At 40.5% G+C, this 18754-nt stretch overlaps 2 protein-coding genes across 5 annotated transcripts in view; one reads left to right on the top strand and one right to left on the bottom strand.

Moving 5' to 3' along the window:
• Positions 1-330: 330 nt before the first annotated feature.
• RSRC2 (arginine and serine rich coiled-coil 2) lies at positions 331-14063 on the bottom strand. Of its 4 annotated transcripts, none has more exons than XM_018076416.2 (10): positions 14010-14063; positions 11045-11204; positions 10454-10497; positions 7694-7906; positions 6638-6781; positions 3196-3318; positions 3018-3097; positions 2172-2404; positions 1322-1411; positions 331-973 (listed from the first exon to the last, which is right to left on the bottom strand). In XM_018076416.2, exons 2-10 carry the CDS (start codon positions 11126-11128, stop codon positions 794-796), a joined length of 1191 nt encoding a protein of 396 aa, XP_017931905.1. In that variant the 5' UTR covers positions 11129-11204; positions 14010-14063; the 3' UTR covers positions 331-793. The 4 variants fall into 4 exon arrangements, with proteins under 4 accessions (XP_017931905.1, XP_017931904.1, XP_029816992.1 ...); XM_018076415.2 differs by having other exon boundaries at positions 7694-7884; XM_029961132.1 differs by having other exon boundaries at positions 2172-2410; positions 3024-3097; positions 7694-7884.
• Positions 14064-14457: 394 nt separating this feature from the next.
• Positions 14458-18754, top strand: part of KNTC1 (kinetochore associated 1) — a 34711-nt gene continuing 30414 nt past the window's right edge. Inside the window, exons 1-8 of the mRNA XM_018076412.2 lie at positions 14458-15024; positions 15126-15249; positions 15652-15767; positions 16088-16160; positions 16758-16835; positions 17327-17361; positions 17508-17618; positions 18531-18624. Of these exons, the coding sequence (XP_017931901.1) occupies positions 14893-15024; positions 15126-15249; positions 15652-15767; positions 16088-16160; positions 16758-16835; positions 17327-17361; positions 17508-17618; positions 18531-18624 (763 nt within the window). The 5' untranslated portion in view covers positions 14458-14892. The remainder of the gene's footprint in view (positions 15025-15125; positions 15250-15651; positions 15768-16087; positions 16161-16757; positions 16836-17326; positions 17362-17507; positions 17619-18530; positions 18625-18754) is intronic.

Below are 18754 nucleotides of genomic sequence, written 5' to 3'. Positions count from 1 at the left end.
GCGGCGCCGCAAAAAAATCGCAGGGCCCCAGGGGCGCGGTGCGCGCTGGGAGTTGTAGGCGGCGCGGGCCCTACAACACCGTCGTCACCAAACGAACGGAGGACTCGCTCCCGCTTTTGGTACCGGTTTTCCTTCTCTTCTGAGGGGGGGTACAAAGACCGGGCAGGAGCTGCGCGACTATTTTCAAGTAGATTGTCCTACACTAAAGTCCCACACTGCAAATCTTATTTTGCCCACTTCAAAATAACCAAAGCAAAACTGACAATCCTTAGATTTTCCAGACCTCTCTTGGAGATTGGTCCACAATACAAATTAACATAAAGCAAGACCTTAGAGAAAAAAAATGTCTTTATTATTAACCAGTTTTTCTGCACTGGATTATGTGCCTATTGGCCCAGACTGCTAAATAACATCTACACAATGTTTCTTTTCATGTTTCAAGAATTGAAAATAACTGTACAAGGTTAAAGTACAAAAGTACACAAGACAGTGGACACGAAATATCCATATATGAGTTTATCCCATCTGCTGCTTGTTTGAAAAGTAGAACTTTTAACTAAAAAATACTGTCCTTCTCTAGTTCTGTCAAGTTTAATGGAAGTGGGCATAACCTGATTACAACACTAACACCAGTATCACTAATCTGATATTTACAAAAAAAATCGTATTTTTCAATAAATTAAAGTCAATGCAACACCCATGCTAGCTTTTTGGTGAACAAGGACCCAACATGTGAACAAGAACCTTCCACAGTCCCAAACTTCAAAACTGTTTTATGTTTTGTTATCCTTTTTCAAACTGCATCCATTCCTCTCATGGAAGATGTGAACCCCAATCCCATTCCTCGCTGTGTGTGAGTCTGTGATCTGGCCATTTCATACTGTGCATCCAGATTTCTGAACACCTCCTCCTGCTGCTTCAGTGTTTTGTAACTCTCCTCATCCACGGAGCTGCATCCAGCTTCATCCTCGCTCTGCAAACAGGGAGAACACAGACATCAGCTCTGGGGGTTCAGAGGCTGCGTCCTAAACATGACTGTTCCTAATAATTATTTCAATAGTAAAGAAAAATTAAATTTAAATAAAATCAATTTTTAGTTCCAGACCACAACAGTTGTTCTGTTAGCCAGAAACATAATGATACACTCTACAATTTTAATTGAATCAGATCTAGATGCTACTTCTGAATTTCATAAATACCTAAAGTTCATAACTACATCATGTATTATTAGGTACCCTTATCGGTTAAGGCAGACTTTAAAATAAATAGAGAAATCACTATGCTACAATTAATATATTTGATTACATTCAGAATTCTTTACCTTTATGCCCATCAGTTTTCTGAACTTGACATTTTGGTCCTTGTTTCCAAAATTTAGTTTTTCCCATATTTCTGCAGATTGTGACTTATCCTGTACAGGGTAAAAAAAAAAAAAGAAAAGATGTATCAACTTTCAGGCAAGTTTCCATTAATATCACAATACAGTAGCAAGCAAAGAAAGTGTTAAAAATGAGCCCATTCTGAAGCACAACTGGAATTAAAGGGTTTCCAAGTGTGACATTCCTGCAGTATCTTCACAGGAATGCTGAGAGGGAAGTCTCCCTAACCACAGTGTCAAAACCAGAGGTATGTTCCTTCCTTGGGCACACTGTACTTCTTTCCAAAGGTCTGGAAACCTTGTCAGAATTCCTGCTTGAAGTGAATTATGGAAAACCAAATTTGCTTATTGTGATTATATCCAACATAATTCAGGAAGAACTGCCTGGAAGGCATTCAGGGTTGTTCTTCCCTCCCTTCTGTCTCCCATCAATGCCATGGGAACCAGTTTCAGTTTCTCCCATCTTATGGAACAGCCTGTGACAAGCTAAGGGAGTTTGTTATGTAACTGATGTGTGGTGGTACCTCACCTAAACAAACACTTCTGTACCAGCACAGAGTCAAAAGGCAAACCCAGAAATATTTTCTCAGTTTTTCCCACAGTATCAGCAGGCAACTGATATCAAGAGTCCAACTCTTGATTTTAAAATTTTACCTCAGGCTGCTGTTAAAACAGGGAAACTTCCTGACAGGTATGAAAGTAATTTTGCTGGAAATCACACTAATAAGAATCTTTAAACTGCACGTAAGATCCTTCCAAACATGTTCACAAATGCAAAAAAAGCCAACATTACCCCTTCCTTTTTGCCCTGCCAGAGCATCTTCCGTTTTTTCTCTTGCTCAGCAAATTTCATGGGGTTCACTGCTGCTGGGTTGTAATAGCTGGGAACAGCTATTCCAGTCTCTGCCAGGGCCTTGGCCTGGAGTGCTGCCATCTGAGCTGCCATTGCAATCTGAGGAGTCACTTGTGTGCCCGACGCCAGGAGAGCAGCGACGTTAATGACGGAGCCCCCGGTGGCCGCAGCCGCTGCAGAAAAGGAACTTGCTATGAATAAGTTTGGACTTTGAGGGAAAAAAACCCAACCACCAACCACCCCCCCAAAGCAAATAAAAAAAGCCTAACTCCCCAAATGCTTCCCTTCAACGGAAATAAGTTGGAAATGCACAAATAACAAATGCACGATCAAATAATGTTGTTTGTAAATTAAGAAATACATCTCCAATAGTTTTAGTAAACCAGAAGTGAAACTAATGTACCCTAGGGTTCTAAATAGCCCTGAGCAGACAACAGCCTTCAAACTCTGATGCACAAAGGGTCCAATGACCATCACAAATCATGTACAGGCCTAACTACACAACATTTCCATTGTACACTCAGTAAGCGATAAGAAAATCCTGATCATTTTTCTTGGGGTTTTATGTTTCTTATTTTTGGTTTGGTTTTGTTTTTTTTCAAACATTTCTTCCTTCTGGTTGTTGTTCTTGTATATGGACCAAGTTAAGATTATACCAAGACAATCTGCACATTTGTTGGACAGGACTGTAACACTCAGCTAATAATAACATACTCTCAATAAGCCTATTCTTACTATCTTTCATTCACACTCCTGTTAATGAATAATATAATACACATGAACTACCTGCAGCCATTTCCTGTTGCTTCTGTTTTTCAACCATTTCCTTCTCTCTCTGTTCTTGCAGTTTCTTTGCTCTTTCCAGCCTAGAAGTACATGAAAATAAAAATATTTAGACATGCAAAAATCAACAATCAGGAGCTTATTTACGTCCCATATCAATAAAATCCTAACAATTGCTGACCTCCTGGCTAATGCTTCCTGTGCATCCATAGCTGTGTTCCGGCCCCGGAAGGGCGGCGGGCTGGGACTCCGGCTGTGACTCCTGCTGAACCTTCGGGGCTTCTCAATTCTCTTCTTCCTCTCCCTGTAACCAAATTTTACAGTTGCTAAACCAATCAAAGGACATATGGAGCTTGACATTTCATAAAGGATTTGATCACAGCACTAAAAGTTTGCTCAGTGATTAATTTGGAGAGCTCTCAAGAGCTTTCACAGGGATTATGCTAGGACAGTGTAACAGCCAAACTCTCCTTGCAACACAGAGCTAAAACTCAAGATTTCCAACTGTAACAGAATGCCTAATTCTGGACATTCTAATTTCTAATTCTAATTTCTGGTAAAGTCAATTGCAAGAGAACTTAAAAATAATCAAGTTAGAAGAATGCTTTAAAATCACGAGACATCAAAGCATATTAATAATGAGGATTTTGAAGAGGTCCAGGTTAAGAACTGGAATAGTACTTGGGGGAATTATTATTACTCTCCCCTCTGCAAGCTCTTCCCTAAATGTGCTTTGGACAGCTGTCTGAAGGAGGCTGCCACACTGAATGTGAATGTGAGACCTGCTTTAAATATGTGATTTGCTCCTGAGATTGTGCAGAGAACTATGAACATGAATTATCTGGAACCTGACCATCAGAAAAGCACCCAGTTAAAATGTATTTTTAAGCAAAATACCAAAATATTCAGTTCAATTCTCCTTGAATAGCCTTCTCTCCACCTCATCCCAAGCAGGAGTCATTCTCAGGACATATACACTTCATCCCATCTAAACAACAGCCACTCAAAATACACATATAAAGTACTATAATGTGCCAGGATCATCCGACCCATTCTGCCCCATCTGAGTTAAGGGCTAACTGGAGGTAACAGAATGACAACAGCAACCTTACATGGCAGACAGGTACTCTCTTGCTTCTGTTTGCACCTTGGGCAGCATCTACAAACACCATGAAGTTACAAAAAGATCCTTGTTTACATGACATATCTGGTAGAATACAAAGGAGGCAAGACTTATCTTTTCAGAGAAGATGACAAGATGCAGATTCAGGCACTGGGAAGTGACAGATCTGCATTCCTGAGATAAGATGTAATGCATGTTTCAAAGATACCTTCATTTTCCCGTGCTGACTACTGTAGTTTGGTCTTGTCTTTGGTCTGATGCTTTATTGCACTGGTAAACATCAAGGAAATAAGTATTTGAGCTTTTGTATTTAAGTAGTTCCATTTGAAACAAGCAGATGGTGTCATGTTTTCCACCTAGCATTTAGGTGGAGCCATAGCATGAAAGAACTGCCACGAGGGTCTACACAGAAAGATTAGTTTAAATGCCAGTGAGGACTCAGATCACCTGAAAACCTGAGCTTGAGATCATGCAAAGAACCATCAAGAGAAGGTCAAACTCTACTGTTTGCAAATGCTTCTGTCACACAAAAAACACTGCATTTCAGGAGTGAGGGAATTTATGCTGAGATGCTTTCCACACCATGTTTATCTGGTTTGGGGAGAGTTTTCCTTGAGGTTTGCTCAAAATTCTTTTTCCAAAAGCTTCACTTGAGCCCAGAACTTGACAAAGTGTTCCACCTACTGTTAAAAAAAACCCTCTTATGCCTCACTTACTGGAATTCTCTAGGATTTGCAAGACAAAAATAGTACTTCAAAGGATTCTTGAGACTATCCAACAAGGCCTGTTTCCAGCTGAAGAAATTCCTAAGCTGTGACTATCTCTTACTTTCTCTTCCCACATTTGATGTTCTGTTTCAGGTAATTTGAATTCCACTGCAGCAGCAAAAATCTATTCTGGGCTGTGAAGTTTTCATGGAGCCATTAAACACAATGTTCAAAGTGACTTTTAAAAACAGTCAGTGCATATTACCTACAATAACTGGAAAGAACAGGGAGCTGAAGCCTTGCACAACATGCTGAAGGTGGCTTAAATCCCACTAAATATAAGTAACGTGTACCAACTGCAGACCCAGCTCTACTCACCCCAAAGTTGGAAGTTTGGTAGAAAGTGAATGTCAAAATAAAATACGACACAGGCCACATAATACAACTACTTCTTCAAAAAGATAAGTCTTCTCAACAGTTTCCCAAGTGATGTTGTAGCATCACACGAGTGTGAGATTGTTAAGTCTCCAGTGATCCACTGTAATGCTGAGTAGTCACAACCAAGTTCTACACCCTTTAAATATGCAACTTAAAACACTACTACACGAACTGGAACACTGTCAACGCTTCCTTGGGAGCTCTGGAGGGTCACTGATTTGCATTCAAACTACTTCCAATGAGTAGGAGGGAAAAACCAGATCTGTAGTAGTCATTCAGTCATATTTCAGCTTAGTCATTCAGAAAATCCTACAGGGCATTATGAATGCAAAGGTACACACAGACAGACTCAGAACTCTACACCACAATACTGATTTATCAGCACTGGAAAACATTTCCTTCTATTCAGTGCTGAAAACCTCAATTCTAGCATATACCAGGTGAGGGTTTGATATCAACTCTGTCAAACAGGCCCACAGTAAGCCAATGTGTCTGAGTGTTTCAATCTGTGCTTCTACAATTTAAGGAAGAAACGGAAGCACCCAAGATAGGGAGAAAAATTAACATCATAAATATTCTCAAGTTGAACTTGACAAAGAGGAGTTAATCATTAACATGGAAGAGTACATTCAGATAAGAAACAGTCTACCTGATTCAAAATTCACCTGAACATCACACTCACTGTGCCACTTCACAGAAAACTTAAGTCAACTTTGTGGAGCTGATCAGGATTAGCTTCTGATCGTTGTATCTGCTCTGACAGCCTGTGACTCCCAGTTAAACTTTCCTTTTCTGATATATATACCCAAACTAGAGGGATAAATACAGCAGTACACCAACCACATTACTGTTGTACCCAACACAGGAAAGGGCCAGCTGTATCTTATCCTTCAGTATTTACCACTCAAATACTATTTCAAATAGGATATTGAAATGCTAAGTTCAGTTGTGATTTAAGAAACCAAGAAGAGTTTGAGCTGTGGCAATTACTACTACTCAAAATACTATTTACTTTCCTTCTTTACTATTTACTTTCCTTACTTTATGAGCCAAAAGTTCTAAAATGATATTTTATAAGGTATCTCCAAAATAACTAGTTAAGCATTTTTAATTGCTGACAAGAAATTATGCTATGAAAAGCTGGAGTCTGAGCTATCCAGGACAAATGTTTCTGTAAGAGCATGTGAACACCCAGCCCTTCACCCACTGTATCAGCACAGCTGAGAAAAAGCCAAACACGTTTGGCTGCACTGAACAGACAGGAACTGGCAAATCCACCACTCTGCAGTACATCAGCCCCCCGGAGAACGTCCAACCAAACACACCACCGAGCACAGAGGGAAGGTAACACTCACCTGCTCCTACTCCTAGTTCTGCTTTTACTTCTGCTCCTATGTCTGTGCCTGGATCTGGATCTAGACCGGGATCTGATCCGCCGTTTCCTCTCTCTGCTGCGGGATCGGGATTTTTTCCTATCCCGGCTTCTACTGCGGTGACGTCTGAAACACACGGCCCAAATTCTTACAGGTGTTCCCAGCTTTAGCTGCAACTTCTACTGAAGGACTGACACACAGGTCTGTCACCACAGGGCAAAAGGCATCAGGGCAGGGTGGGGAGACTGCAAACTACACATGCAAGAGTTCGTGCCTAGAGCACATTAGGGAAATGGGGAAAGAACCGAAGGCTCCCACCGGCCACAGCAGGGGAACTACACAGTTTGTGTACACAATCATACTCCAATATTGCTGTTTGTAATGTTCACTGAAGTGTACATCTCAAAACAAATACAAAGCCAAACTAATCTGATGCAGGAGCCTTAAATCTGAGGCAACAAAACTCTGCTCCTCCCCATGGTATTCTAAGACAGGAAGAGATGCCCAAACTTCAGCTTGTGAGTCACATCATCAGCCCATCATTAGCTGAAGCTTGTTCCTTGACATCCTGTTTGCTGCAGATCCCTCTGCTAAAAGCAGAGCTGGCCAAAAGTTCTGCTGGCAGCAACCTGTTTGCCCCAGGGAATTCTCCTGTCCTTGGAGTGTGCTGGGTGGCTACCAGGCAAGGAGGACTGGCCAGCACTGCCCCTGGAAAGCTCGTGATTTAGGAGGTAAAGAGCCATGACACTGCTCAGGTGCATTTGCTTTCCTGTCACTGACAACAGGGCACGTTTAGGAGGCTCTGTTAGTAGTTTCTATACCAAGTATAAACATGAGACACATCCCCTATACAGAGCCTTGGAGATATTTTGTACTTTTATTCAGCAAATGCACCCAAAGAGAACTGAAATACGCAGCCCAAACTGATGCTTTAAACCAGGTCAGGGAGGGATTTGAGCTGTTCTGCACAAGCCTACACTAATTCCAACCACTGCTTTTGCAAATGCACTTCCAGAATAATCCCATGTACCAACTCACCTTTCCCGAGACCTGGATCTGGAATGACTCCTCCCTCTGGATGACTTTCTGTCCTTGCGTTTATGTCTCTCCTCACCATTTTCAGATGAATTTAGGCTCTCTCTGCCCTTGTCAGAAGAATGTTCTTTGTCATTGTGGTCTTCAGATTTGTGCTTCTTGGAGGACTTCTCTTTGGATTCATGTCTTCTTGCCTGTTTTAAGAAGAAGTTGGTTCTTTCAGGAAAATAGTGCAACAAAGAGAGTTAGTATGGGTATCAGAAGATAAAAATGATAAGTTGTGATGCAACATTAGTAACCTTAGGAGTGTGACTCAATCATGAGTGATGGCTGCTTTGCCTAATGCCACCAACTACCCAAAGCTGTAAATGCATCCTAGAATTTTTCCCCCTTTTCCCTCCTCCCCACTGTCTATAAAGGATTTCTAGAGCATCCATCAAGGCATCTTTACAGTGTTTCCATATAAGAGTTCACAGCATTGGAACAAAAACAACTATTGTTTTCAGTTACTGTCTCCATTCCAATAAGTTCCTATCTTTAAGAACCTAACAATGTATGAATATGCATATATATAAACACATTTGCAGTGAATATTTAATATTTGCCTAACCCTTCCACACAGAAAGTTCCTTAAATCCATACATAGTTGCAGACATACTATTTTGCTTTTAGAACGAAAAAATATCTATTCATCATCAGGTAATTAATTTTTAAAGCAAAGCTCTTTTCAGTCAGCAAGTAACTTCCAAGAGTTTTTAAAAAGCAAAATATTAAGTTACATGGTTGACATCCCATTTTTGTATTTAAGCTAGCACACATCACTCAGACTTCCCCCAGCAGTTTTAAATTACAGCTATGCTGCTCCACTACACCGCAATTTCTTCCTGCAGTGCCTCTTAAAAAAAAAGACTCCTTTTTATAGCTGCAATGCCAAAAATATTTAGCAAGGTCAGGCCAGATTTTTGCCAGTGTCTTCCTTAGAGACTAAGTCGTGACATCAACACCCTTTCTTAATATATCCAGTTTATTCTGAAATCTTCCTACAAAAAAAAGTATAGCCCACTTAAGTCTTATGCTTAAATAATGTTCTGTTTCAAGTCACAAATTAAGCATGACACATTCATTTTAGATAAACCCCAATTATTCAAACGTTTTGGGTTTTTTTATAACTCATCTAAACCTATTAACTCCTCATAAAACCTTTCCTACAATCAGAACTCTCTCTCAAAAGAAGTAAGTCTGGAGAAGATGCTATAATTAGCTTATACCCACTTGTCCAAGTCTTTCTGACTCCTTATTAATATATACCCACTTATAAATATGTTCTTCAAGTAAACAAGAACATTAGGTATTTTTTCCCACTTTTACAGTGTTTTATTCTAAAGTCCTTTAATAGTTCATAAAAACACATCTGCAGGTTACCTGTACACTAACTTTAAGTATATATTTACATAAGTAGTTGTTCTGATATACATATTAAGAATTACTGATATTTATTTAGTCTACAGACAGAGCTTAATCTTGCAAATGAGTGACAACAGCACACCTACTGTGGGACATCACTTCTCATCTGTTCACTCTGTGAAACTTAGAAGCTGCTCAATAACCTGTGTAAGATCAGATCCAACAACATGGCAAAACACTGCACAGGATTTTAAGTGCTTTTTAATCATTAAAGAGATGCTTAGAAATTTCTCTTCTAAATCCCATCTTTCAGACACATACTTAGTAATAAACCACCACTATATCCCATAAGGATTTAAGATATTTTTAAGGGAAATATGAGTTTGAATGACTAATAGTTACCTTATCATGAAGTAGGCTTATAATTTTGCTATCTGAGTCTGCAGCGTCTTCAGTTCAGTCTCTTCGCGCATTAGCACGCTGAGTATGATTTATTATAGAAATGTTATCATGTGAGCTGGACAAGAGATTATTCAATTTCACAAAAACTCGCCTAGATTTTGCTTTTCTTTCCTCCTTTCTTTTTTTTTTTAAACAGAGCTTCCATTGGAATGAGGGAAGGAGAAGTTCCTGACCCGGGTTAGAAGTTAAAGTCCCTCATCTGTCCCCACATGGCTTAAGCTTCTTTGTGACTATTTGGATGCTCCTGGTTTGCTTGTTTAATCTCTTCTCTGATGTGTGAGCCAGTTATTTTTAAGGTGTTATTGATGCTGTCTCTTCTCACTCCCCTCTATACACACACACTTTTATTTAAGAGACAGCCTTCTGAAATTTTTGCTGCTTCTGTCCCATTTCCAGCTGACTCAGCTTGTCTGTCAAGTTACGACAGCTTTCACAGCTAAAAGATGCAATAATCAGAGCTCAGTCAGGTGGGGAAATATTTTTAATAGCCTTAAGTAGATGGGTATGTTTTATTGAAAGTCCTGAACATTGGCCAGGAACAAAGCCACCCAAGGCTTTTGGATAATGGAAGCTCTGTGAAAGTCATCAAGAACACCATTCTACTTCTCCACATGAACTCTTTCTTTTGGCTGTTTCCACAAAAATAAAAAAAAAAAAAAGAAAGAAATTAAGTTACTAGTTTCTGAAAGCATTTTTCTATCAAACTATTACCTTGTCAACATGATGGCTGCAATCATGCTTCACTATGAAAGGCTCTCCATATCCATTTTTAAGCTTTAAGTTCTCAATTTCTTGTACTTACCATAAAGTCATTTCTATAGGTTTACACATATGTGCATTACTACAAGATACTTTTTACGATGTACAATTACCTAAACACTACAAAGTGCTAATTACCTCTTTGCTTCTGCTCCGGCTTCTGTGTTTTCTTCCTTCGGTATCTGGAGAAGAAAACATTTACTGTCATTTACCAGGTTAAAGAGGAGATCACCTGGTTATGATCTTTCTAATTCCTTTCAGCTATTCCACTCCCCAAAGTCAAGAGTTAGAAAACAAACAGCACTATTTGAGCATCTACTCTGCAAACTCTGGTAGTCCCAGTTCTTTGCATTTACTTAAGCTGGGACAGTGACAAACTAACCCATGTGCTACTCCAGTCACATTCTTTTGCCAGGTACCCTTATTTTTATTCCAACAATGCAAAAGTATCCCAGTCTAAGCATTTATAATTAAAATCAAGACAAAATAGCATTGTTTTCCTCTTTGTGATCCAATCATGTCCCCCCTCCCAACCCCCTCAGCACTGACGAGAATTTTTCCCTCAGCAGTTTCAACAGAACACATTTAAGACACAAAACCAAAGTTAGCAGCTCAATTTTTTTCCCCAATTCTAACAGGTTACCCCAGCTAAGTCTGCCTATTTTTCCCAAAATGGCTTCAAAGAGAACTCAGTTCTCCAAGCAATTCATGCTTTAATGAAAACCATACCTGACTTCCGCCTTCTCTCCCGTGACCGTGAGCGGGATCTGGAATAATGATGCTTTGATGTTCTGGGAGAGCCAGAAGAGGCATCCGATTGTTCCTTTTTCTTCTCTCTTTCTGGAGAGGATTTTTCTGGGGCTACTCCATCTCGTTCTGTGTCACTACCCTGCACGTGAGGACAGAATGTTTAAAAACCAGAAGCTCAGGGCTGAAAAACCGAGAAAAACTACTTACTTTGTACTTCCTCTGAAGATACACCTCATTTTCTTTTTTTGCAAAGACAATGCAGTTAGGCAGTAGCTTGTAGACTTGCACTTCACTGTGTATAGATTGTTTTTTTAAGACTTTAATAAAGAGAACTAAAAGAGAATAACATTTTACTCTCTCGCTACATTAGACTGTACTTTACTTTTTCTATGTGCTTTTGAGAGTATCAGGAAGACTAAACTGTGATGCACAGTTTTCTCTAAATGGTGTTTGCAGGTCAATCACCTTTTAACATTCCATTACTGAGATTACTCAAGGTCACTGCTGACCAACAGATCTAACTGACCTCACAAAATCCCCACACTATTTTGAAGCATGGAGTGAACTTTGAAGAGAAACAAAATTAGGTGGATTGTGTTAGTGTTAGACAGCTAATTTCTAAATGAGGAAAAACCTCAACAGTATCTCTATGCAAAAATCTATTTGTGTGTGAGCACATACAGGTCACTTACAGCTGCTCCAACAATATCACATTTTTCTTTGCTAACAAAAACAAGATGTTCCCTCCACTGATGTAGGAGGACTAAACCCAGAAACTTATCTTGTGTAGTCAAGACTACTTTGATTCCATGTAAGAGAGGTAAATGAGTTCAACTGGTGTACTGAAAGGAATGGAATGGAAACAGGACACCCTGAAAAGGTGAATGTGCCCCATTAATGCTTTCACAGTTTCACTGTTCTCTCGTGCTCTGATCTCATCAATGCCAGTCATAACCAAACAAACCTTCTGAGCATCCTGTGGCTGCAGGAGATGTCACTAAGGACATTATTTGACCCAGAAATGCTATTCATGAAGATAATTTAATGTAGCAGAGGACCTGAACTTGCAGTTTTCCACCAGCTGCAACTGATAGAACTGTTTGTAAACTGAACACGACAGGTGAAAACCTCTCAAAATTTGGTTTATATCCATTACTTTGAAAACAAAGCAGCTACTTTTCCTTAAACCTCAACAGGTTGTCATTAATATATTGTGTATTAATGACAGAATTTCTTTATTACATGCAACATATCTGGAATTGTATTTCAGCTGTTCCTGTTTAATCTGGCCAGTTCTTTATTAATTTACATCTATAATAACATTTCTCTTTAAGATATAAAGCAGCTGTTCACTTCTCCATTTGCATGGTACACACAAATCTAGCTGAGCACTGACAGCTTAGGACTGGACCTGTAGCAGAGCTTTAGTCCCAGTGACACTTCTGAATACTATTAATGCCCCACACACCTTCCCAAAAACTTTAGCACATTAGACAGATAGCAGGAAGGATCCCCTATTTGTCATCACAATACCTGGCATTCCACACCTATCTATCATCTGTTTATCTACACCTTCCCCCCTCCCCATCTAAGGTTTCAAGAAGTCTCAGCTAGAAGAATTTTCAAAGGAATTTTAAGATGTCTACATATTTACATTTTAAAGTTACTTGAAAAGGAGAGAAACAGTTCAGAGTGTAAGTTAGCTGGGATCTTAAACACATTATCCAGCTGAAACTGAGCCCACTGACACCTTTTCAAAGGCTCCCAGTCTCATTATTTGCACACAGTGCTGCTCTTTAATGCCCTTGTGCTCTGCACCTGAGGGAAATCTCAGTGTAACAAAAAACAAACCAGCAATAAAAAAGCTGCCAGAGTTCAGTGAGATTATTGTCAGTTCTTAGATTGGCCACAGGCTCAGTGTTACTTTGAACAAGCCACTTGCCTACACTTCAGAGGAACCTCAAAGATAGTGCCTTCAGTCAGTGCAAAACTACTTAATTCTTCAAGTCCTTTTACAGGAAAACATCTTAACAGGTTAAGCTATATAAGCAAACAAAAAAAAATCATAAAAAAGAGATTCATTTTCTCCAGAAGTTTAAGTTCTCCTCTTTCTGTTTCACCACAAATTGAAAATTTGTTTCAAGTTTTCAAAACAAGAACTTTTAGTTACCAGGTTACACATCACAAAATGCTCAAAGTCAACTTTAAAAAGTTTTATCACTTTCAAGCCTGCTTTGTTTGTGCGTTTTTATTTTTTGCACTCAAGACTACTGAATAACCTTTGAAAAAATTAACCACTTGAAGTTTCATAACTCTTTGGTAGCTCTTACTGGTTCTCCACCTCATTAATGGGTCAAACACCTTTATACGTTACCAGGCCACGTCGTTTTTTTGAAAGAGAATAAAGCTGCATTCCCAAACCCTTCGTGAACATGAGGGGCAGTGGTAACTACAGCAGAGGCGCTTCTTATCGGTATTAACTACAGAAAGCAGGATGAGTGTGAATAACTCAGGAAGTATATATAAGACCTGGGACCAAACGCAAATAATAGGGTAAGGAAAAAATAAGCGAAAACCGAGCATGGCACAGACACCAAACCGCTCCCCTCACAGGGAACCTGCGCGCCACAGTCCCCATGAGAAACACCCGGATCTCCACACCGCTTCTCCCCGCAGCCAGGGAACCACAGCTCCTCGATTTCAGGGACTCGTCTTCTCTTCCCGAGCCCGGAGCAGAAACTTCTGGAGCCCGGGATCGCGGCGGCGGCCGCAGCGCGGCTGCCCCTCCCCGAGCCCATCATGGCGCCGCAGCCCAAGGCGCGGCGGGCGCCATTTTGTGCCTCCGCGCACACGGCTCCCGACCCGGCCCTCCCCGGCTTCTCCCCCCCCGCAGCTCCTTCCCCGGGTTCCCCCCCTCCCAAACCGTTAGCGGCCCGCCGCTCACCGCCATGACCGAGCGCCCGGGGACGCGCTACGCCCTCAGCACGTCCTCGAGAGGCTCGACCTCGCTTCGCTGCCGCGGCAACAGCGATCGAAACAGCCCGCCCGCCCTCAACGCAGTGCGCCGGATGGAGCGAGGGGCGGGGGCGCGGGGGACCCGCGGTGCCTTGTTGTGCGCCGGGGAGGAGCGGGCGGGATCGCGGGGACGGCGCGGGCGCGTTCGCGGGAGGTTTGGCCGCCGCCGCTTCCCGTAGCACCCGTGCCGGCTCCCGCCAAATTGAAAAACCCCTGAGGGCAGCGGCCGAGGGGGCCGCCGTGAGGGGATCGGGGTCCCTGAGGGCACGGGGGGGTCACCGGTAAGGGATCGGGGTCCCTGAGGGCATGGGGGATCACCGGTGAGGGAACGGGGTCCCTGATGGGGCGGGGTGTCACCGGTGAGGGGATGGGGGTCCCTGTGGGCACGGGGGCCCTGTAGTCAGAGGATGGGGGATCCCTGAGGGCAGAGGGTCCCTAAGAGCAGGGGATCGGGGGCTCTGAGGATAGGGGGTCCCTGGGAGCAGAGGATGAGGGTCCCTGAGCGTGGAGGTTTTCCACCGATGAGGGGATGGGGGTCCCTGTACGAGGGGGTCTCCACAGCGTGGCAGGGAGGGCTCTGGCCCTGAATTTTGTTCCCGAAACCTGTTCTCGCCAAGCTGCCTCCAGCCGGGCCGGGATCCACACTGTTTACCCTGTTCTAAACACGCACAGTTCACCGTGATGAGCCTTGTATAGTCCTTCCCCTCGGCACAGTGTCACGATAATGAAATCACTGATTTGTCTGTGGTCGTGTAACTCTCTAAGGCTGTCTGCTCTGCAACACGTTCCCTAAATGTTTATCCCAGGGCGAGATGTGGAATGACATCGAGATCCTGCTCAGCGATGACACAGGGAGTGTGCAGCTCCCTGTGGGTTTGGGACAGGAATGTGGCACTGCATTATACCAGGTGGATACACTGCTGCAAATCACATCTTCAGAAAAGGTACAATCCACTAGAACTGTGCTTTTATTTTTCTTAAGGATCACCAGAACTTCTTTGTCGTATTTCCTAGAGTGTTACTGTAACAACCTTTCTCTTCCCAGGTCTCTGTTAACCCACAGCTCCAAGGGTGCAGCTCAAGGGATGGCAGCATTGTGGTGGTTGTTGACAGATCAGTGGCACTGCTGGACAGCACCAGGCTGTCTCTTCTGCTCCACGTTCAGTTTGGTAAGTTCATTCCTCTGGAATTCTGCTGGAAATGAAAACTGGCTTTTAAAACACATATTTGTTTTTATAGGAAAACATAGCGAGTGTCTTGCATGTCTAACTAGCCTGTAAAAGGAACTATTGTAATAAGTACCTAAGTAATAAAAAATTCTGCTTCTCAACACATTGAACTAAGTATTTCTGTGCAATTTAATTAGAATGCTTCCTAACTTCTCATTGAAATGGGAATAATGGATACCAAACCCACTCCCTGTTTCCCTTTTCTGTACTTTCTTTAATCAAAATAGTTTGTTTTAAAGGAATCTGGGACACTGTATTGTCCAATTCCTGTGTTTCAAATGTGAATGTCTGTTCATAAAACCCAAATATTAATATCTGACATTTTGCCATGGAACTTTTCAGATACTAACGTGGATGTAGTTGGTATGTGTCAAGAAAAACAATTTCTTGTGGTTGGTGAGAGAAGTGGCAATTTCCATCTTATTCACATTCCATCCAAACAAACCTTGCTGACTAAGGTACAGTAACTTTTGTGTTTGGTTTTGCTGAAAACCTTTTGTTCTCAGACTTTCTTGAGGTTTTTTTTATCTTTCCTCCAAATGTCAAAGTATAAACATTCCTGTGTTTTTAACACACATTCTAATCAAACACTAAAAGGGGCACTTTTCTTCCCATGAGTAACGAATAAGGAAAATATATTTAGGAATTGCATGTATAAAAAAGAACCAGTACTTCATGAAAGAAAAAAAGTTTAAATTCTGAGCTGATGATCAATATTTTCTTTTTTTTTTTTAAAATAAAATACAGAGTAATAGTCTTTATACTCTTTCTATTTTAGATTTTGGTTGAAAATTCTTCAAGAGAAAAGGCTTACTTAAACCTCTTTATTGTAAAAGATAATGCAGATGCAGGTAAGAATTGTGTGATTGTTTTTCCCCCTTGTCTGAATTCTTGTGATTTTGTTCCCCTTTATTATCTCTCAGGGAAAGACACTGCAAAATAAATAATACAGGAAAGCTTGAAGAAAAGTACATTTAATAAGTGCAATGCAAAGCAAAGCTGTACCAGATTCTTTGTCTCATTAATTATTTTACAAATGTCATAGAAAACAAAGATTCAGAACTCATTATCTCTATTTTGAGGCTGTGCTAAACATGAAAGTGCTCAAAAAGAAAGAATTCCTTTTCTCTCCTTCTATCAGACTTCAGATTTTAGTATTCTCTTCCATAAGCCCCCAGCCTTGTTGTGTCACAATATGATGTATTTAAATGTGGTTTTGCCATGAAAACAGAATTTGCAGTCTGATAGCTGCATACAAAAATCATCATTTCAAACAAAACTGATTCTGCTCTTTGTTGAAGATGACAAAATTTTTGTTTAAAACAATCTGATCTACTGGTAAGATGATTTTTTTTTTTGGTCAGTTCACTGTCCTATTTATAAGCAAGTATTCTCTTTACTTACTCTTGAATATTTAAGTTTGAAATATTTGTGTTGGGTTTTTTTAGGTGTTTATCACATGTTCATTCTCACAAGCAATGGATGTTTCTGCATTATGTGTCTCCCACTTGCTAAAACACAGGAAGGTAGGATGAGCTACAAACCCATTGGGATTTCACTGGGACAGGGAGAGCTGTGTTATAAAAGCTTTTCCATGCCATTTCTAATGGGAATAAATTACTGAGTTGGGATTTTCTGTGTAATCTGAGTTTGTTTTTTAAAGGGAAACCAATACACAACTAAGTCTATAATAAAATTATTTTAGATTTTGCCAGTAATTCTTTTATCTCAGTCACTGCTTTAGAGAACAGGATTTTAAGCCATAATCTTAGCTGTACTTAAGAATACTTGGAATCATTTAAATTGTTCATGCTGTATAAATATAGTTATTAGTTAATTCTCTGTAACTCAATACTGTGATCAATAGAAACAGACACTGCCAAAGATCCTGGGTGAAGTGTTTTTCAGCATAGTCAGGTTAGGACTAAACTGTCCCACATGATGTTTAGTGGCTTTTTTTAATTTTGAAAAAGTTTATTTAACACTGATTTTATTTTTTTATTTTCCTATTGTCTAGCAATTGAGAAGATGGACATGACCACAGCAAAGAAAGTAAGACATACCTGCAAACTGGTAACATTATTCCAGCTCATAGTTGTGATTGACACGTGGAGAAATGAGCAGTTCAAGGTTTTATCCACTGATTGTATAAACAACTTCTTTTCTTCCCCATTTGTTTGGGTTCCCTTCATCTCAAGTTACAAGGACAGATAAAGTCAACTTTCATTTCCACGGAGGAGCATCATGGCCTGGCCTGCCAGGACTTTGTGATCAGCAACACAGTGAACAAGATCCATCTGATAATTGGGGTGAGGACTCAGGATGTGTTTGCAACACTTGTTATATAGTCAGTGATGCTGTTTTTTGATCTGCCACAAACTTTATCTTTAGCTGGTTAAAAACCTGATCAGCTTTTTGCACTGACTCTTTTGCCTTTCGTTTTCCTCACTGTCAATTTAAAGGTTATCAGTTGTGCAGCCTGTCTGTAGGTTTTTTTTTTTCCTCATAAGAAAATAACTTGTCATTTCAGAAATTACTTTGTTATGATGGATGAGGGGAAAATATTTCCACTCTGGTTGCATGAGCTCAGTAAATCACTGCTGCCTGGTCTGAACTGGCTGGACCATTTATAGTCTCATCCTTGAGCTCAAAGATAAAGCCAGAGTTGGAAAGAATCTTCCAGTCAGCTTCCCATTCAACAAAGGCTTGCTACAATAACAAGGTCCAATTTAGCAAAGCTTTTAAGCATAAATTAAGTAGGGGAACTAATAAAAAAATTAAAATATAGACATATTTCGAAATGTTATTTTAGACTAGAAACAAGTTTGGTTTTTGAAGCCTGTTGAATTCAATGTGATTTTTCTCAGTGGGTCCAGTGTAATTCCATTCAGCCTCTATGTTCTATAAGAATGGAAAGTGGAGTTTTTGAAATATTTTTTTAAAAGAACCATAAACTGCTGACTGTACCAATCACTGCAGTAAAATCACAGAGTCACAGAATAAGCTGAGTTGAGAGGGACCCACGAGGATCACAGAGTCCAACCCTTACCTTGAAAGGAGAAAGGAAAAAGATTAAATTAAAAATAAAGAAATGTATTTTTTCTGAACATCAATATAGGAATCAAGTGTAAGTTAGTTTTGCAGCCTTACAAGTTGAAGAACAATTATCAGTGGTCAGTTATCTGCTGTAGAACCCCATTTTCCTTTGCCTTCCCTCCCAGGGGAAAGGAGCTCACGTGCTCTCCAAATGGGAGGTGGACACTACCAATGCCCTGGTGACTCTTCAAAGTTTTGCTGATTCAAGTCTGATCAAAGGTAAAAAGGGTTTTTTAGTTTTATGGACAAGTGTAGAATTCGTGTTTAATTGCAGAAAATAGCAATTTTTCAGTTATTTCACTGTTTTTAGTAAATACACATTTACCAAAGAGAACACTTCTTGTAAAGG

The sequence above is a fragment of the Manacus vitellinus genome, unplaced genomic scaffold, assembly GCF_001715985.3.
Source record: "Manacus vitellinus isolate BGI_N305 unplaced genomic scaffold, ASM171598v3 scaffold_31_pilon, whole genome shotgun sequence".
In the NCBI taxonomy this organism is placed as follows: Eukaryota; Metazoa; Chordata; class Aves; order Passeriformes; family Pipridae; genus Manacus; species Manacus vitellinus.
The sequence above is the reverse complement of the archived record's forward strand: the minus strand, read 5'-3'. Positions and strand labels throughout refer to the sequence as shown.